Genomic DNA, 20,486 nt, shown 5'->3' with positions numbered 1-20,486 from the left:
CCCTCTGCCTGTGTCTCTGCCTCTCTCTCTGTCTCTCGTGAATAAAATAAATAAATGAAATCTTTAAAAAAAAAATAAAATAAAAAAATAAAATAAAACCAGATCTTTTCATTGGGCTGAAATAGGCCACACCTTCAACTCCCACCCCCGAGCAAGGCCATTGATTGGGTAAACGGCTCGGGCAAGGGCTCTCCCTTCAGCCCCAGCAGACCCATGCCTCTCCTCCTACTCCCGGTCCCGAGACCCAGGCCAGGCACTGGGGGGAGCCATCCTAAGGTACCGTCTCCTTCATTTCCAGTCACGCCTCATGCCGAGTGAAGTCGCTGGCCTGCCAGTGCCAAGTCCTAAATCTCTGAACCCCCGCTGCTTCAGGTCTGGGCTCTCGTGAGCTCTCACGTGGCCACGTCCCCCTGCCTCTAGCTCCCCGCACCCTCCACCCATCCTTCACTGCACAATGACCTTGCCGTGCTGTCTTTAGGACACAAGTTGCTAGTCCTCACCGACAAACACTCTCTCACATGGGACGCATCTGACGGGCAGGCGAGAGCCACCCGACGACACAGAATCAGTAACATTCGTGGTCCTAGTCACGTTTGTTACCCAAATAAAAATAACCTAGGACATCTTTAAGTATAAAGTCAATCCTACATTATGCACAGGATATAAAATTCATTTCAATTCTTAAAATGAAACGACACATGAACGGTTTATGTTGCTCAGGGAACCCCTTGCTACAGCACCCCAGTGTTCTCTGATCCGGCTGGGCTCCTCCTCAGGGCCGGCAGGCAACCTATGGGCCAGATCCCACAGCGGCCGTCCCTCCACCAGAGGTGCACGGCCCACCTCAGGCCCTTGCCTGCCGGACGCCTGCCCAGGAAGCCTGCTCCCCTTCGCCACCTCACAGGCCCACCCCTCCCTCCGTGCTGGCAGGTCTGGAGGAAGCACGGGTTCCCAAGAGAGCCTGTGACCTTCCCAGGAGGGTGACGCCTGCCCGGGCCTACCTCACATCCTGTGCAGGGCTGACACATCCCACAGGTCATTGCCCACACTCTCCTGTCCCCTCCGGCACACTGTGGTTCTCCAGAGGTTTCAGCGCAAACATGGACAGGTCCTTGCCTTCCACGCACATTCAACCCCTCCCTCTGACCCTTGTCTCACTCGCACCCAAGGGCACACGTGCAGGCCTCGGGGGCCACCTCAGCGGCGCTGGACTCGGGCCTCTCCTTCCTCACTCTCTCGGCTCCCACAGCAGAGCACGGCCCTGGCCTTCCTCGGGATGCTCCGGCTGCTCCCCTCCTTTGTGGGTCCACCTTCCTTCAAGTGGCCCAATACCCAGCGGGTCTCACGCTCACCCCAGACGTGGGTCTGCAGCCAGGCTTCGCTGTCACCTGCATGTTACGAGTCAGGATCTTTACCTCTGGCTCAGGCATCTTCAGCCAACTGCTTACCTCATCCCTCCCGCCTGACGTCGCATGGCTACCCCTCACTCTGCAGGCCCCTACCAGCGAAGGTCCCTCCCACACAGAGGCCCCACATGCCACTGTCACCTCGAGGACGCCACTCCTGCCCAGCAATGTAGAAGGAAACACGCATGGCCACTGGGTCATTCCTCTCTCCCCACTTTCTCCTCACTTAGCTCACATTTCATTACATCCTACTGAGTATAAATCCTACATTTAGCCATTTCTAGACTTTATTTTTCTCCCACTACAGACCACTCGTTCAAGGTACCATCGGGTTCTGCTCCACTGCGGCGACAGCCTGCAAATGGTGTGCTAGGATCCGCGTTGCCCACACTGCAGACCGAAGCCTCTCCCGCACTACGTAAGTTGGCCCGTCGCCCCTGCCTGAGCCCTTCAGTGGCTGCCCGTTACCCTGCGCTGCCAAACTACCCACGTGGCACCCGAAACCCTGCCAGCTGGGGCACCTCCTGGGGGATGCCCATCATAACCTGCTCCCCGTGGCTCGGCCACAGGGGAGGCTGTCTCGGGGGCCACCCTTCAGGCTCTCCCACTGGCTCGCTCGCCCACAACAGCATCTTTTACACTTTTCCCCGTTGGTCTTTGCCTAGTGTCAGCTCGCTGAGAAGACCTGGGGGGACACTGAAGCAGATCCTAACGATGTTCAACAGTGAAGAGCTGCAGCGGCAAACAGCAAGTTGAGGTCTGGGTGGTTCCCCTCTTCTGAAAGGGCTACAGTCACCCCCGCCATCCACCCTGCCCTTTCTCCTTAAGGACAGGCTTGTGGATCTAGCTAAGTCTGGCTTCAGGAACAGAGAAGGGAAGAAGCCACAGCCCACGGGCCCCAGTCCTGGCAGCGCCAGCAGCAGTGCCGGCACCCAGGAGGCACACACCGTTTGCTGTTTGAGTAAAGGAAGGAACAGAACTAACTATAAAGAACAATCTGTTAATTTATTTACTTTTAAAGATTTTATTTATTTATTCATGAGAGGCACGCAGAGACACAAGCAGAGGGAGAAGCAGGCTCCCTGCGGGAAGCCCGATGCAGAACTCGATCCTGGGACCCCGGGGTCATGACCTGAGCCACTCAGGTGCTCCTATACAAAAGAATTTCAAAGGAAGGCAGGAGCTGTAAACAGGAGTAACAGCAAGTGCCTGGTGACGGCGCAGGCGCGTTCACCATCAGAAGAGAAAACCGAGGGAAGTACCTCGCAGGCTCCACTAACTCGGTGCGTTTCAGGTGCGCTTGTAGACAAAGCGCCCAGGAAATAAATGAACAGGAGGGAAGAGGTCAGCCTTGCAGGATCACACAGGAGATAAGTGAGCCGACCTTGGACGAGAAAAAGGACTTTGTGGCCTATTGAAAAAAAAATGTTATTGATTGCTTCCTGGGAAAACAAGAGAAAATGAGACCTAAGCCCCCTGTTCTTTGGGAGCCTTACCTTCTAATGGGAACAAACAAGTACGAAGAAAGTAACGATACCTCGGGTAATTTTAGGCCCCATGGAAGACCCCAGAATCAGGGAAGGGGCACAAGCGCGCCTGCTGGGTGTGCGTCCGTGTGCACATGTAGGTCATGTTCAGGGTGGTCAGGGAGCAGCCCGGGGTGAGGAAGGACCTTGCCAGAAGCAAGAACAAGCTCCTCATGGAGAAGCTGCAAATGGAGAAGGGCACAGAGGTGGAAGGGGACAAGGGGTGGCAGGCACCAGACTGCTAAGGAAATGCGGGCCGGGAACCCGAGGGCTCTGTGAGCCATTCTGGAAGAACTGGCACAGGGCACATTCCAGGGACAGAAAAGGTCACCTGCCAGAGAATACACGGGTGAGCCCATATAGCGTGAGGCGAGCAAGGGATTATCAAACATAAGAGTATGTCCTTGTAGAATGTGCCTCTACCCTGTTTTTAAAGGCTTCAGAGAGAGAGAGAGGGAGGGAGATATGATGAAACATGGAATAATTTAAAAAGAAAAAAAAAACCCAGAGGCAACTTTGCAGGTTACAGTGGCAAGATCCACAGCCCACTGTGACCGATGCCGTGCAGGAGCAGAAACAACACGGTGTTTCGGTCATTCACCGGCTACTACAGTCAGCTCGGCAAGACAGGACACTGGTTCCATTTTGATTCTCAGCCCCAGGAAGGGAGGCACCTGCAGCACCACCCAGGACAGCTGCAAGTGCCACCTGGAGAGAATTCAGGGCCGAGGGTGCTGCCTTGGAGGGCGAGGCCACAGGGGAGACTGAGCCCACCGACGAGAACCCGGCAAGAAGAGAAGCGGCCGAGATGGGTTCGGGCTGCTAAGTCCATCTACGGGGGCAAGGACGGGGACGGCAGTCTGAGGAGTGAGGCTAAGAACCCAGGCATCATGTTGAGGAAGGAGAGTCAGCAAGAAGAGGGTCACACCAGACCCGGGGAGGGATGACGACCAAGAAAAGGCCACTGAGTACAGCAAATAAACAAGCTCTGAAGGGCTTCCGAGGGAGTAGTTTTTAGTAAAACTGTGGGAGAAAATCCTCGGTTGAAAAATAAGTTGAGAGGCTAAACGGTCCATTGCAGGCCCTTCTGGCTTCATTAGCCGTGGATATCCTCTACACCAGGGCCGTCCTACGGGAAGGTCATGCAAGTCCCAGAATGAAACCTCAAATTTCCTAGTAGCCACCGTATCAAAAGTAAAATGAAACCGATGAAATTAATTTTAATATTTCTTTAATTCAGCAAGTCTAAAATATTATCCCTTCAACAGTATGTAACATGTATGGGTATTAAGCGATTTTATTCTTTTTTTTGCCCGTACTCAGTCCTGGAAACCTGGCGTGGAGAGCACATTTTGCACCTCTCTCTGCTCTCAAGAGCTCAACAGCCGCAAATGGCCAGTGCTACTGGACTGAACAGTGCAGCTGTGAACTCCTTTAATTAAAAAAAAAAAAATTCCAAATGATACCCCAATAAATGTTCAGAGAATTCTTACCATCTCTTGCATACCATCCTAATTTATTACCACTGTGCAATTATGGAATGGTAGTTCATCTTGAGAACACATTCATAAAAACTAAGACTCTCTGTCTATAGTGAAAACAACCATCTTGCGGCTCAGTGTAATCTGTAATTTTGTACAAAAAACTGTTTTCTTAATCATAGAAGATTTTGGCTAGAGTAAAAACTTAAAACTGAACAGAAAGACAAGAACAACATATTGCTGTCACTAGAGAAGTGTGGACTGCAGAGGCACGCTAAAGTGTTAGAAATTACCCAAACCAGATAAAGCACCCGCTCCTGCCACAACTGCCAAAGGACTGAAAATGCACAACCGATCAGTGTTAGAAGCAATTTCTCTTTTTGATGATAAAACGAGAGGTTTTGGTAAGGTGTATAAATAAGCTCCATTATAAAGCTACACTCTCTTTGTTAATTAGATCTATTTCTTTAGGAAAAAAAGAAACTACGGTTATGAATCTTGAGACTTTTCAAGGCAATTTTAGTGTTATTACATAAATGAAATACTACGGTAAAGTAAAATGTCACTATTCAGACAAATTAGATGAGAGACGTTTGCCTGTTATACATATTCATCACTGAACATGTTTTGCCCTTCCCAGTACATAAAAAAAAAATGCCAAGAGAAATATTGCTAAGTGGAAATCTTCACCATATTGTAAGGTCCGCCTGTGATTACTAAAACACGCAGTCTGTGAATGTTCTTAAATACCATTTCTTCCCTTAAAATAGCTTGCGTTTTTCCCCCTTACTTTTTGTTTACGCTTTACATTTCCTGGGAAATGCCTTCTTGAGCAATCGTGTAAAAACTAGTTATCATGAAAAAAAACACCACCAGGTGTGGTGGTGATGCAGTAAATGCTAAATTAATGTGATCAAATTCTTAAAATGTTATTGTATTTGAAATCTAGGCCCAATCACATGCATCCGTCATCCGCCAAAGTGAGAGACCCGTCAAACAGCTGACAGAGGGACGGGTAGGAAAAACACATCTGACCATCAGAGCTCTTTCACCAAATTTCACAGTTAATGCTTATTACCTAGTTTCTACCAACTGTGCCCTGCTTTGACCACAGGCACATTTTAAAAAATAGACCTTACTCCTCTAAATAAAACAGAAGGACAATTACAGGACCTTAACCTGTCAGTCTTTGACGGCGACTTAGACCCGCTTCCAGTAAGTGAAATGCATGTGCTGGAAACACGGAGAAGTACGTGAGCATTACAGCTAGTCACGCCTCCTTTCTAGGGAGTCCGGGTCACGATGAAGAAGTTGGGCTTACGAGGCCTATTTAAGATGCATGGATCCTCGGTGGTGAGAGAGAAAACAAACGGTCACTGAGAGGCACAAGGACAGTGGAAGAAACAGGAAACACAGTGTCTACAAACAGGCAGTAGGGAGATCTCCGTAAAATCTTCTTTCTCTTGGGGGAATCCTTTCATTTATCGTGGGGTCTTCATCTCTGTATATAACCCGTTCAGCAGTTACTGCACACTCACCCTGGGGTAGGATCACCGTCCGGTTGAGGCTAACTTGCTTACTTAGCCTGAGGGTACCATGGACAAAATTTTAAGGAACATTTTATTCAAGTGGACTTTTTATTTATTAAAACCCAGGTCGTAGTGCAGACACAGGTGAACACGACTGTCTAGATCAGTTTGGGAGACTGGTTAGAAATGTCACCCCTCTTTTTTTTTTTTTTTTTTTAAGATTTTATTTATTTATTCATGATAGTCACACAGAGAGAGAGAGAGGCAGAGACATAGGCAGAGGAGAAGCAGGCTCCACGCAGGGAGCCCGATGTGGGATTCGATCCCGGGTCTCCAGGATCGCGCCCTGGGCCAAAGGCAGGCGTCAAATCGCTGCGCCACCCAGGGATCCCTCTCACCCCTCTTTCAAGTAATTTGTTGATGTTCCAACTGTCAGGGACCAACTGAAATCTCAAAAGGGAAAGTTCCAGCTTCGGGTTCTGCTGCTCCGCATCTCCCCGGACACATCGGACAGGCTGGACAAGCTCACGACGACTACCTCGAGGAGGACTGCTCAAGGATCGACCGACAAAGGACCATTCAAGCACAGGGGGCGCCGGCTTTTAAGACTGGCTTTCTTTGGGTTCTTTCTGGTCAAGTCCATCCCCTGACCGAAGTAAAAGCAGCCCACTATGCCAGTGACTAATTCACCAACTGAGATTATTTTGAGGCTTGTAGTTTTGTCCTGACTCTGCTAGAGTTGCTGTTTCTCACATTTGTCAATCGTGCCATGATTTACATGAAATGAATGGGCTTTCCCTTAATCACAGTTTAGGGTCCTTTCTATTTCTGCAGTCCTATAAACAGTCCATGATCTGCATCTGCTACCCCTCAAAGCATTTGCCATGTTCAATGGAAGATATCTGGCTGAGAGTCATCAGTGAATCAGTGCTTTGGCAAACTGCCCATCTGGGGTCTGACCTGAAGCCAAACAGCATATTTCCCATTGTGACAATTATCTCTTTTATAGGAGCAACTACAGTAGTCTAACCTACCTACTTCTTGTCTCTGGGACAAGAATTTTCCATTTTAACCATAATGGAGAAATAATCTACTAAGTCCAAGTTACCCTAGACATGGGGATTATTAATATTCCAGAATTGCAACTTAAGTTAAAAAAAAAAAAAAGATTTAGCTTTGTAGCTTTCAAGCTCTTACGGAGACTGAGAGTCAACATTACAAGCATAAATTGTCACTGGGCAGATGGCTGTTAAAAGGTGTGGGACAGTAGACTCTCTGTCCAGACTCACAGAGGTCACAGACAGTCAACTGGAGATGACCTTTTGGTAGAAATCATTTCCATCTGCACGGCTGCCACACCAGCCCCATCTCCAACCTTCCCCCTTCAGCGGTTCACTTAGGGACACATCTGACTGCAGCTGTGACTGGAAGGCAGAGGGACGGCTGAGAACCCACCAGACCACCTCGTCTTCTGGTTCCTCTGGGCCTAGGAAACATCAAGAGTCCAGTTTCCAACATCAAAGGCCCATCATCAAAGCCTCTATTAAATCCAGAGAGAACTCTACACCAAGTATACCGGGGAGAAAGGAATATGATTTATACGGAGTGTACTGGGGAGAAAGGGATATAATTTCCTTGAGTAAATACACAGTTAAACCTGGTATTCAGGAACTTAATTTTCACCTTCGGCTGCTTTCAAGTAACATCAGAGACCCATGACATATAATGTTAGCAACCTGTCTGACTTGCTACTTAATTAGTTCCTGAATAATAGTTATAGGTTAAGCTGTCATAAATCGAAAGCGTTTTTCCTACAGGTACAAGGGAAAGCGTACTTCCTACAGGTACAAGGTTATTTAAATTGGGGCTCATTCCTAGAAGTCCTTTTTACTTACATCATAAAACTAGCAAAACATTATAAAAAAATATGACTTTCCATAGTGTATAAAGCCAAACATGAAAAAAAAAAAAAAAGCCTAGTACAAATGTTACTTGTGGGAATTCTTCGGCACGGCTGACACTAACTGAGGCTTCTTAAAGTCCGAGTGCACTGAAGTCTGGACTGCAGAGACCATCCTCCTGGCTAAGTGCTCCCAAGGGAGGCTTGGGTGGGTATTTCTTGCAGCAAGGATCTCTGAATTTCCAAGCATATGACACACTAAAGGTAAAAAACCAGGCCCCGGTTCCCTCACCCATGCTATGAGGGTTTTACCTACGTGATCTCTCAGGCCACTTTCGCTTTAACATCCTGGGACTACCTACAGGTACACACATGTCCACACCTGCCCTCAAAAAGTGCCACTGTAACTACCATAGTCTACAGTGCTGTACCCATGCATTCTAGCCACTGTACTAAAAAAATTAGTATCTTTGAGAAAAAAATGTTTATGGAATGAATTTCAATTGGCATTTTTCAGAAAAGCACAAGAAAGTCTCTAAATTGTTTTCTTTCCCTTGTATTTTTCTGTAGGAAATAGTATCTGAAGGAGTACCCATCACCCTTCCACCTTATTTCAGATGGAATTCTATCAAGCTTCCTTTAGAAGTCCACCTCCAGAGTACACACTGTACACTCTTCCTCAGTGCTCCCTCCAGCAGGGAAGATGAACCCTGCTGTTTACCCAGCACCCCTGCCCACCGGTGTCCCATCCTGCCAGACAGCGCTTCCCAAAATGGCGCCTGGGCCCGCATCATGTGGCCCTACCCTGAACCAGAAACTCTGGAATGGGGCCTAGCAATGTGCTTCAACAAGCCTTTCCAGGTGATTCTGATCCCTTCCAAGTCGGAGGACCACTGCCACAAGCATCTGCCTTCTGCTAGAGGGCAAACTACAGCAGAGGTCGGGACAGAGCAGCAGACGATGAGGAGTCAGATAAGTCTGGGTCAGGAGAGCCTTTCTTGGGTCCAGGGGCTCAGCCCCACTCAGGTTCCCTGCCTTTCTTCCCCCTATCTCCTCTGGCTGATAAGTCACTGGTGTGTTCCTGGAGGAATGTTTCCTTCCCCCCAGCCACACCTGGGCTCGATATGGAAGCAGCCAATCAACAAGGACCTTGGGCTTTCCCACCCCCGATGCCTGAAGGAATGCACGAGGGATACCCGTGGTGGACTGGACGCTCACCTTTGTCTCCCGAGTACCCACCCACTTTCTGTTCTTTTACAAACAGAGCTGGTCTGAGAAGCCATCCTTTCCCCGCTCTCAGTCCAAATAAAAATTGGGATGGGAGGAGGACTTTACCCCTCCAAGGTTGGAACAAATGACACTGGTAATGCTGGCTGGGCCAGTCGAAACCCTGCACCGGCCTCCCCCACCCAACCCCGTACATCTGTTAGTTGATTTGGTCACATCAATCTCAGGACTTCTGAGAGAGCTAACAAGTAGAGCCTGGCTCTCTCCAGCTGAATCTCTGGACAAGTATAAGACTAAAATGGCAGCATCTAACTTACTACCATCTTACCGCCATTCTGAGAAAGCAGAGCTGAGGACGGACGAAACACCAACTAGGTGTAATAATTGAATTAATGAACAGTGTCATACCTTAGGACAGAATTATACCTGGGCTTTTTACCAATAAAATTTCCTCTGTTGCTTCCCCTACTTTTGGCTGAAATTCCGATTACTCGAAAGCATCATAACTGATATACTGCCCTTTGTGTATTCTTTCTTCCCGCCTCCCCTTCCTTCTTTGATAATTTTAAGTTAGATATTTATCTGCCTCTAATTTCTCTGGTTCTCTATTTTATTTACTGCCAACTGCCTAATTTTCTAACACTGTTTTTCAGATATTCCTGCTAAAAAGTCATCTATCTCTTCATGACATTTGAAACCCCTGGAATGTGGCCTTTCCTCAATTGTCAACATCTCCTACTTCATCTCTCAATTCTAGGGACACGATTCCATTTATATTTGACCAACAATTTTTCCTAACTCTTATGAGTTAATTTTATCTCTATTTTCTACAATTCTCTTATATTTTCTTTATCTATCCTAAATCCCTTTTTCCTCTTTTTAAGGTCTAGCTCAAACCCTATCTCTCATCAGAAGAATTCACCTACCCTCCCAATATCCTCCAAGCTCCGTTTTTTGAGGAAAAGTATTATTATTTATCTTTCTATGTACACACATGTACACTACCTCCCTGATAAAACCAACTGGCTAGAAGATAAGAGACTTGACGTTTATTTCCTTATTACCTAATAAAACACACAAACTTGATAGATGTTTGAGTAAATCATTGTTAAATACTTTACACCTGGAGTATCATTCTCTAGCAAGCTCAAAATTGTAAAGTAATTTAGATCTTACCTTCAAATCAAGATGAACTACATCATGAGCATGTAAAAAGCGGACACCTTCTAATATCTGCCTCATGAGTCTTTGAACATCTTTTTCTTTAAAGGCTTCTTCTCTGTCTGCAACACACTGGTCAAAGATCTCACCTCCAGCAGCACTAGAGAAGGGGAGAAGCATACTTTAATTATAAAGGCAAGGGCTCATTAAAAACATTGAGTCTCTTTTGTCCTTAACATTTTACACATTAAGTATCTTGAGATAAACTACCATTTGAGTGTGCGTAAACTTTTGTCTACTTGCCTAATTCCATTTTTTTTTCCGATAAAAACGTGAGGCCTCTAATATGAGCTAAGATTAGCATTTCCAAAGCTAAATAAAAACATCAGTTTAAGAGTTTCAAGAACTTAAATTTTAATAGTAAGAGACACTAACACACTTTCAAGAGAAAATTCTCAAGAATTTTTAATTACAGAATACACAGAAATATTATTTTTATAAAACATACTAATGAAAATAAAGCAGATGCCCTCCAATTAAAGACCCCTTCCCTGATCCCAGCTGGAGCCACATCTAGAAGGTAAGTGCTATTCTCTCCTTGGTGTACTATATCCTTCCAGATAAAAATGAAATGTATATATGAAAATATGTATCAGATATATACAAAAATATTAGGTGCATGGATTTAAAAAAATGGTAAACAGGACACATTCTACTGATACTGTTCTACAACCTTTTCTTACTTAAACATGTCTTAAGAACTTTCCATGATGCTTTTAAAATTATCTATCCCATAATTTTGAACTCCTATCCCTGTGGATAGATAAACCAGAAGCCTTTGATGGACATTTTAGTTATTCACAATTATAAACAACGTTGTGATGAGAAGGCACATTACAGTTTCTCACGTTTGCTTACGTGCCACGAGCTCCTCAAGCATAGATACCCAGAACAAAACAGCTGGAGTGAAGGGTACGTGCATTTAAAATTTTAATAGGAAAAGCCTATCCTCACCAAAAGAGCGATACTGATTTAAACTTTCTTCCAACCTCTGGACAAATCATCTCTGTTTGTTTTCCTCCAAAGAATTTTGCCAATAAGAGAAAAAAAAAATCAACATTTAAAAATTTGTATTCCTCCTTGGCAAAAAGCCCATACTTAAACATCCATTCGTATCATAAATGAGAGCTATGTCATATCTCAAAATTTCCTTTATGTGTCAAGAAAAAAAGACTAAGTTGCTTTCATAAAGTTGGTATAAAGTTGACATGAAATCTGTAACTCCAAACAGCCATATTGCTGTCAGACCAGAGCTACTTATTAATTTCCGTTTAGTATGATAGTTTAGTTCTCTTTTCTTTCCTTTTCTGTTAAAGCAACCTATTTCCAAATTCTGCCCATATAAGGAAACAGGACTGGTCACCAAAATTAGATAAGAACATATTTAAGTTTAGCTGAACAGTTGCAGGTGACGAAAGTGAAAGCAAATATTTCCTTGGCTGATAAGGTTTTCATTTTGGCTAAAACATATACAACTGATTTTTTTTATTATATTTTGACTACAGTACTTTAAAAGCCACCTATGAAAGCATTAAAACCGTTTTTATGTATTTAGTTGTAAAATGCTCATCACATATTCCAGCACAGTAAAAGTAACGCACAAGTCATAAGGAAAGAAAAGGTGAACATTCACAACGTAATTACAGAGTAAATTCATTACGGCCTGGCAGTCCTGTGTACTGTTGGTATGGATTTGAAGACCTAAAGCAAAAGTCAGTATGGGCTGGGTCAGCTCAGTTCCAAGCAGCTAGAGATGCACCCTGATGTAAATACGCTCTCTGCACACGCATGCGCACGCACACACACCACAGTTTGGCAGTTACACCCAGAACTGCCCGTGTTCCTCAACTAAAACAGAGAACTGTACTTCGGTACAGTTCAGTACAGGTAAAAGTTTCCCAATCACAATTTATTGTCCTCTGGGGAACTCAGCTCACTACCATTCACAATAAAATTCAATACAGGTTAATTTACACTAAGTGCAAAGATTTCTTTATCTAAAATTAAGAGCAATTTATTATTAGTTCTTTCCACTCTATGGTTTACCCATTCTTTTTCTTTTTTTTAGGTTTACCCATTCTTGCTTTAATGTAAGGGTTTTCTTTGTTTTCCCAACAATTTCAGTAGTTTACATAAGCACAAAACTACAGTTCTCTGAAAATTTTTGAGGATGTATTTATTTTTTTTTTTTAAGATTTTATTTATCTATTCATGAGAGACACACAGAGAGAGGCATAGGCAGAGGGAGAAGCAGGCTCCCTGCAGGGAGCCCGATGCGGGACTCGATCCCAGGACCCCAGGATCACGCCCTGAGCCGAAGGCAGACGCTCAACCACTGAGCCATCCAGGCATCCCGAGGATGTATTTCAAATGCAGACTATTAAAGAAGCTGTGAAGGCCAATCTCCAGTGACCAGAAATACTTACACACCCTCTGGTACAATGTGCAATCATCCTATCCTACGTCTGCTTAAGTCTAAGCCAGACTTCATTAACTGTCATATTAACTAATGGAACTAAACAAAATTTTAAGAACAATTTGTGACATTAAAAGCATCTGTTGAGTACGGTTAACAGGAAATATAAGAACAGTACCAACTACTTCACACAAGGTATCTTCCTTTACACAGGAAGGAAGTGAAACACTTCAAGTCTTGTTGGGCCCTATCTTTTAGCTACAGCAACATTTCCACAGTTAGATTATGGTGTACTTACTTCAGTAGTGTGTATTTTCCACTACTATAAAATTATCTAGAAACTAATTATTACGAGTTACATATACTTTATCAAAAATTTATTTAAAAACATTAATCCAAGAGCTTTTCACAAAAATTTTTACACAAAATTATTTTTAATTTAAATTCAATTAATTAACACGTAGTGTATTAGTCTGAGGTAGAGGTCAGTGATGTATCGGTTATATAACACCCAGTGCTTGTTACATCATGTGCCCTCTTACTGCCTATCACCCAGTTACCCCATACCCCCTCCCATGTTCCTTCCAGTGACTCTCAGTTTGTTTCCTATGATTAAGAGTCTCTTATGGTTTGTCTACCTCTCTGATTATGTCTTTATTTTTCCCTCCCTGCCTCTATGCTCCTCTGTTTTGCTTCTTAAATACCACACACGAGTGAAACAATATAACTGTCTTTCCCTGATTGACCTATAATACCCTCTACTTCCATCCCCATCATTGCAAATGGCAAGATTTCATTTTTTGATGGCTGAGTAATATTCCATTGTATATACATATTCCACACCTTCTTTATCCATTCATGTCAATGGACATGTGGGCTCTTTCCACAGTTTGGCTGTTGTGGACATTGCTGCTGTGAACATTGGGGTGCAGGTGCCCCTTTGGGTCGCTACATTTGTATGTTTCGGGTATATATCTAGCAGTGCAATTGCTGGGTCATAGGGCAGCTCTATTTTCAACTTTTTGAGGAACCTCCACACTGTTTTCCAGAGTAGCTATACCAGCTTGCATTCCCACCAGCAGTGTAGCAGGGTCCCCCTTTCTCCACGTCCTTGCCAGCATTTGTTTTCTTGTTAATTTTAGCCATTCTGACTGGTGTGAGGTGGTATTTCATTGATTCGTATTTCCCTGAAGCCTAGGGATGTTGAGTATTTTTTCTTACATAAAAACTATTTTTATAAAAAGTATTAAGAACTTTTAATTTCAACTTTCTAGTGGCCCTTAGAAAGTTAGGGGTTAAGTATGTTTTGATCAACATTATGCAGAGCCATGTACATGATGCTTGCAGGCTAAGAGCAATTGTGTTTCCTTGTTGCCTATACCTTGACTAGATCTTAGCTCCCAACCTGACACCAAACATTCCTTTTTCTATCAAAACTAGCATTTCCATTTCTACCTGCTTCAGGGCTTAGTTCAGATCCTCATTCTCTCACTCTTCTAAATCAAGTATGTTAGGCCCTGTGCAATGCGCTATAGACAGAAAGATAAATTATAAATAAGTATTGTTTATAATTTCAAGTACTACTGAAAAAGAAAAATGAAACACATTTTAAAGAATATGTATGCGTAAATATCTATGGGTGTGACGTTATGTATCAAGTGACAATTCAGCAACTAAGCAATTCACTGGAAAGGAGAAAAAAATATGAGAAAAATGACATTTATTGCAAAACTTGTAGAAGGAATAGGAATCCACTAAATAAAATGGTAAAAGCACTTCCAAGGCATAGTGAACACAAGTAAAAGGGCATGATGGTGTCAGAAATACATGATATGACTCACGAAAGGTTAAGTACCTACTTCCTCTTTTAGCCAAATGGCACGGAACTTACCCTCTAGTCATAAACAACTAGAAATTGAGCAAAGTCAATGGGCCAACTATTTTCAGACCTGAGAACACAGGCAGTTAAGACCATGATCCCTAAGAAGAGGGACACAAACAACTTGAGCCCTACTATCTGTTTTCCTACTTGGAAGTAGCTTATGAACCGTGGTACATGGTGGAGGAGAAACCCAAGCAGAAAACGGAAGCCTTGCTAAACTGAAGATACAAACCAGGTGTTTGGCAAAGTTAATGAGGCTGGATTTCCAGAGTGAGCCGCACAGAGAAAGATCTCCAGACATCTGCTTAGCTGTATCCTGAAGTATTAGCATTAGGATAAACTCTGTAAAGTCAAACAAAGAACTGCTGGGAAATTAGAAGCTGAACAATTCCTAGCATTCACAGAGAACAGAATAAGATATTTGAATTTTGTCCAGCTGAAGTATAAAAATCATTCCAACCATTTAAGCAGTCAGCAAGCCCCCCACCCCAGAAGGGCCATACCTTAGTAGTAAGGTTAAGTAGTCTATGACCTGCGCCAACAAAACTGATTCACAAGTAATTTAATTGCCTGCCAAAACGAACGTCATCATTCTTTAATGGAAGATCATAAAATCTGCTCAACACTGTGACACTGTAAATGTATGGCATCCTTCCAAAAATTACTAGACATCTAAAAATGCCACAAATTATGATCCACAACTAATGAGAAAATAGTAAAAACAGACCTAGGAATAACAGAGATAGTGGAATCGGCAGATATTATAAATATATTCAACAATTTAAAATAAAATAGGAACATGACAAGGAGATGAGGGGTATGAAAGAGGACCAAATGGAACTCCTAGAGATTAAAAAAGAAGGTATCTAAAATGAAAATTTCACTGGATGGGCTTTATAGCATTGCAGAAGAATCAGTGAATTTTAAGAACCTAGCAGTAGAATTTTAAGACCTAGAAATTCAATCTTAAGAATCAAGCAAGGGTGGGGGGAAGATATTAGGACCCCAGGGACCTGAGTGACAATATCAAGCAGTTTAACAAACTGTAATTGAAGGAATAAGAGAAGAGAGGTGGGGGCAGAAGACAGGAGGGCTGTCATCAAAGAGAGACAAGTGTTGGCAGGAGATGTGGACAAAAGGACACTGCGGGTGGGAAGGTAAACTGGTGCAGCCACTGTGGAAAACAGCATGGAGGTTCTTCAAAAAATTAAGAACAGACCTTCCACAGGACTCAGCAACCCCACTTCTGGGTGTACATACAGAAGAGATGAAAACAGAATCTTGAGAAGATGTACACTCCCATGTTGACTGAAGCATTAATCACAACAGCCAAGATACGAAGACACGTAAGCACCCATGAATGGATGAATGGACAAAGACGATGTGTTCTATATGTAATAGAACATTCTTCAGCCATATAAATATATCCCACTCATATGTGGAATCTAAAAAAGCAAAACTTCTAGAAACAGAGACTAGAATGGTGGTTACCAGTGGGTGGGGAGGTGGAGAAAAGAGAGATACTGGTCAAAGGGTACAAACTTCCAGTTATAAGATGAAGAAGTTCTGGAGATTTTATGTGCAGCACAGTGGTGATAGTTACTACTACTATATTATATACTTGAAAACTGTTAAGAGTAAATCTTAAATGTTTTTAACACACACACACACACACACACACACAAATAAGGTAATTATGTGATGCAGGTGTTAGCTAATGCTATGGTGGTCATCATTACACAATACAGAAGTGTATCACATCCACACCTTCTATACCTCAAACTTACAAAATGTTTTATATCAACTATACCTCAATAAAGCTGGAAAAAAATTTAAAAATAAAACAAATAATGTATACAAAGCACGTAAATAATTTATTTCAAGCTGGTCGAAAGACTTATTTAGCACAGTGCCTGGCACCCAGTAAATTCTTAGCACAACGATTATACTCTGTGTTCCCATAGCAACTAGCAAGCATTTCTAATAAAATATCAATATTGCTGCAAAGCATTTACACTTCCTTCACTAAACCTGTGGCACCTGGAGGGAAGGGACTAGGCTGTTTTCACTTTTATGCCACCAGCACCTATTACCACCTATGGCAGGTACCTAAGCGTAAGTGAAATGGATTATTGACGCAGCGATCATAAACCTGCCTGTTTCCCTAACAACAATCTATTGATGTGGCCAAGAATTCTGATAACTCAATATCTAAAAGTCTATGTCTTTCCCTTCAAACAAAAAGTAGAACACAAACATTTTTAGTCAAATCATACTGATGGGTGGTTCGGAAACCACGATCACTGATGCAAGAGAAGCCACCACAGATTTCGAAGGGGACAATATCACCACATCCATGTCTTAGTTACCTAACAGCAGCCTGAGGAGCGTCCTAGAATCGAAGCCAGGGTGATCAGCTAAGAAGGTACCATGAGACAGTCCATGGGAGAGACAGTGAGGACCCAACATAGACACCAAGTGAAAGGGACGAGCAGGGGAGAGGACTAAATGGAAGACTTGGTAATTTATTATAATATACGGGCTTCTAAGGGAGATGAGGGAAACAAAGAGACAGTCAAGGTTTCTAGCCTAAGAGCTATGAAATAAATGGGGATAACGCTGGAAATGGGGAACAAAGGAAAAGCAGCATTATCAGGGCAATGCAGGCGGGCACACATATCGGTCCTGGATTGATAACGGGATGTGGCTGGAGACAGAGATACGCAGGTGGAACTCAGAAGGTCCAAGTTTGGAGACCACGATTCAGAAATAATCACACGTTAAGAGTAGCTGAAGCCACCAACGTGGAATGTTACCATTCACAGTAAACGTAGGACAAGAACAACTCTCACGCACTCTGGCGAGGCGTGCAGTCCTACAGGGGAAGCGGGAGAGGCTGCGAGGGAAGATAAAAAAAAAAAAAGGACCATGGAAGCCGCAGCAGAAGATCATTTAAAGAAAGAAGGTATGTAAGGAGTTTGTAAGGAGGGAGGAGTGGAGCGCACTACGGGGCAGAGGCTGGTCTTGGCGAACGGGGTCTGAGAAGAGCAGGTGCAGCCGACGGAAGAGCCGTGGCGCCCGGCACAGAACCGACTAGAAGCTGAGGAGCGCTGCAAGCTCAGTCTGCTCCTGCAAGGAGCGCAGCGTAGAGGACGGACAAGCCCAGGGCCGCGGCTCACAGGCCATCAAAGCTGAGGAAAAGCAAGTTTAGGACAGGAGGGAGGGTGACACTGGAGGACGAGGGGAAAGAACCACCTGGAAGGAGGCTGGAAGGCTGAGGGACGTCAGTGAACGGATTCAAACCAAACCAAGGGCCTGGAAGAGGAAGGGAGAGAATGAAGGAGCAGAGGGGAAGGCGGCAGCCCCAGAGTGAAGGGGGGAAACTCCAGACAGAGGGGGGAGGAGAGGGGGGGCGGTGAGGGGATCCCTGGGTGACTCAGGGGTCAAGCATCTGCCTTCAGCCCAGGGCATGACCCTGGGGTCCTGGGATCGAGTCCCGCATTGGGCTCCCTGCACAGAGCCTGCTTCTCCCTCTGCCTGTGTCTCTGCCTCTATCTGTGTCTCATGAATAAATAAAATAAATAAAATTAAATTAAAAAAGGGGAGGGGAGGTGAGGGCTGTAGAGGCAGAGGGACGCGGAGCGAGGGCGCGAGGGCGCCTGCCAGCCTGCCTCAGCTCCACGGGGCAGGAAGGCCGGTGTCTGAGAAACCATGGCCAGGAGGGGACGATGGCCAGGAGGCGACGGGCCAGTGTGCTAAAGGTGTGGGTTAGCTCCTGGCGGGAGGCGGGCCTCAGGAGAATGAGCCAGGAGGCCAAGAACAACCCGAGGCCAGCGAAAGCCCAGGTGAGGACTCCTTAGGCCTGTGCCCAGCAGGCGGGAGGCCCCACCGGCCTCGCGGGGTGTGCAGGAGGCCAGGAGGCCAGGAGGCCGCAGGCAGGGGCTGCGGGGGAGGCCAAGAGGGAGCAGGCCAGGGTGAGGTGCGGCCAGAGAGTGCACAGCTACCGAAGGGCAGGGAGTCGCTGGACCACGAAGCCCTGAGAGAATCCACCAGCAAAGGCTGAAGAGCAGGTTTGGTGAGAACAGGACAGGAACCAGGTCTGGTCACAGAATGACATTTCGTAAAATTTTTTCTAGATCAACTTCCACTCCGGCCTTGATCCGCTCTAAGACAACCCGGAAACTGAAAACCTAGGCAGGCAGGGCTTCTATGCGAGATTCCTACTCCAAGCTTTTTTTAGGTTAGAAAACAACTCTATTCAGAGGAGAGTCACATATGCTACACATTTGCTTACCCACCCAATCATTTTTAATATTTTTACTATTAGAATTAAAAATACTCTGTGCAGGGGCACCTGGGGGCTCAGTGGCTGAGCCTCTGCCTTCAGCTCAGGTTGTGATCCTGGGGTCATGAGATCGAGTCCCACGTCGGGCTCCCTGCATGGAGCCTGCTTCTCCCTCTGCCTGTGTCTCTGCCTCTCTCTCTCTCTGTGTCTCTCATGAATAAATAAATTAAAAAAAAATTTGAAACACTTTTGTGCTTCTCACTGTTCACATTTTATAATTTCTTCAGAAGGGATTTCTATAAGTGAAATTACTGATTAAAATTTTGGACACAATGCTCTTGAATTACATTATCAAGAGGAAGACACTATTTTAGCCACCCAGAATCTTCTTTCAACAGACTTAAATTTTTCAAAAATATTACTACACACGCTATTTTCACTTCTTTTATCTTTTTAAAAATATTTTTAAAAAATCTATTATATCCACCTTATCTTTCTAAATGACTACACAGCAATTCACTTTGTGACATTATCACTTATTTAACCAACCAATCCCTATTAAACAATTAGGTTATTTCTTTTTTGTTACATTAAAAAAAACTTCACTGAATATTTTCTGACATCTTTGTACAACTGCCCGTTTATTATAACCTTGTGAAAAAATATGTAAGTGAAGTTGCTGGATTAAAGAGGTTTTTTTTTTTTTTTTTTTTTTTTTTTTTTTAAGTTTTTGCTATATAACTCTAGCCTGTCCTCCCCCCAGAAAAGCTGCACCAATTAACACTGCCACCTGCAGTATAAATCAGATGGCTTGACCCATGAATATCACTTTTTATTTATGATTGTTGTCACTCTTACAGGGGGAAAATGAAAATGTTTTCTTTCAATTTTTATTTATTTATTCATAAGAGACACAGAGAGAGAGAGAGGGGCACAGACACAGGCAGAGGGAGAAGCGGGCTCCCCACAGGGTACCCGATGCGGGACTTGATCCCAGGACCCCAGGACCACACCCTGAGTAGAAGGCAGACGCTCAACCACTGAGCCACCCAGGCATCCCTGAAAATTTATTTTTAAATTTACAGTATAAAAGTTCTAAGAATCAGCATTTTTCGTGTTATATATAGGCCACTTATATATGTACATCTATGTGGAATTTCTCTTCTTACCTGTAAAAGAAAAGCACCGGCCCAAAATGGTATCACTTAGACCAAACCACCAAACTGGAGCTTAATACCGAACCTAATTGCAGTTTCTCCCTCCCCCAGAAACAGAAGTCTTAACCAGTCAGTCAGAAAATTTCTGATCAGCATCAGTGAGAAATCTCCCCTGGGTCCTATCCATCCCCCAACAGAAGATGAGGTAACCCACCTAATAAGGCCCCCTGCCCTTCCCATAAGGGAAGGTGATCCTGCCTCAAACTAGCCTTTTCTTTCTTTCGCTAATAACTTCTTGCCAAACCCTTCTTACTAGAAAAACTGTCCATTTTGTACAACGCCTTGGAGCTGTCCTCCACTTGCTAGAAGCACTCGCTTCATAAAGCTGATCAGATCTTCGATTTTACTTGATTGAAATTTTGTTTAACATATCCTTTGCCCACTGTTTTTAAACTG

The 20,486-nt window shown here is 44.3% G+C and overlaps 1 protein-coding gene across 2 annotated transcripts in view; it reads right to left on the bottom strand.

Annotated features, from left to right (window-relative positions):
- The window catches only part of STK17A (serine/threonine kinase 17a), a 37,525-nt gene that overhangs the window by 5,656 nt on the left and 11,383 nt on the right, over nucleotides 1–20,486 (bottom strand). For both annotated transcript variants that reach the window (XM_072760069.1, XM_072760070.1), the window contains exon 3: nucleotides 10,246–10,390. In XM_072760069.1, the coding sequence (XP_072616170.1) occupies nucleotides 10,246–10,390 (145 nt within the window). The remainder of the gene's footprint in view (nucleotides 1–10,245; nucleotides 10,391–20,486) is intronic.

The sequence above is a fragment of the Vulpes vulpes genome, chromosome 5, assembly GCF_048418805.1.
Source record: "Vulpes vulpes isolate BD-2025 chromosome 5, VulVul3, whole genome shotgun sequence".
In the NCBI taxonomy this organism is placed as follows: domain Eukaryota; kingdom Metazoa; phylum Chordata; class Mammalia; order Carnivora; family Canidae; genus Vulpes; species Vulpes vulpes.
This window is presented reverse-complemented; position numbering and strand designations above follow the sequence as displayed.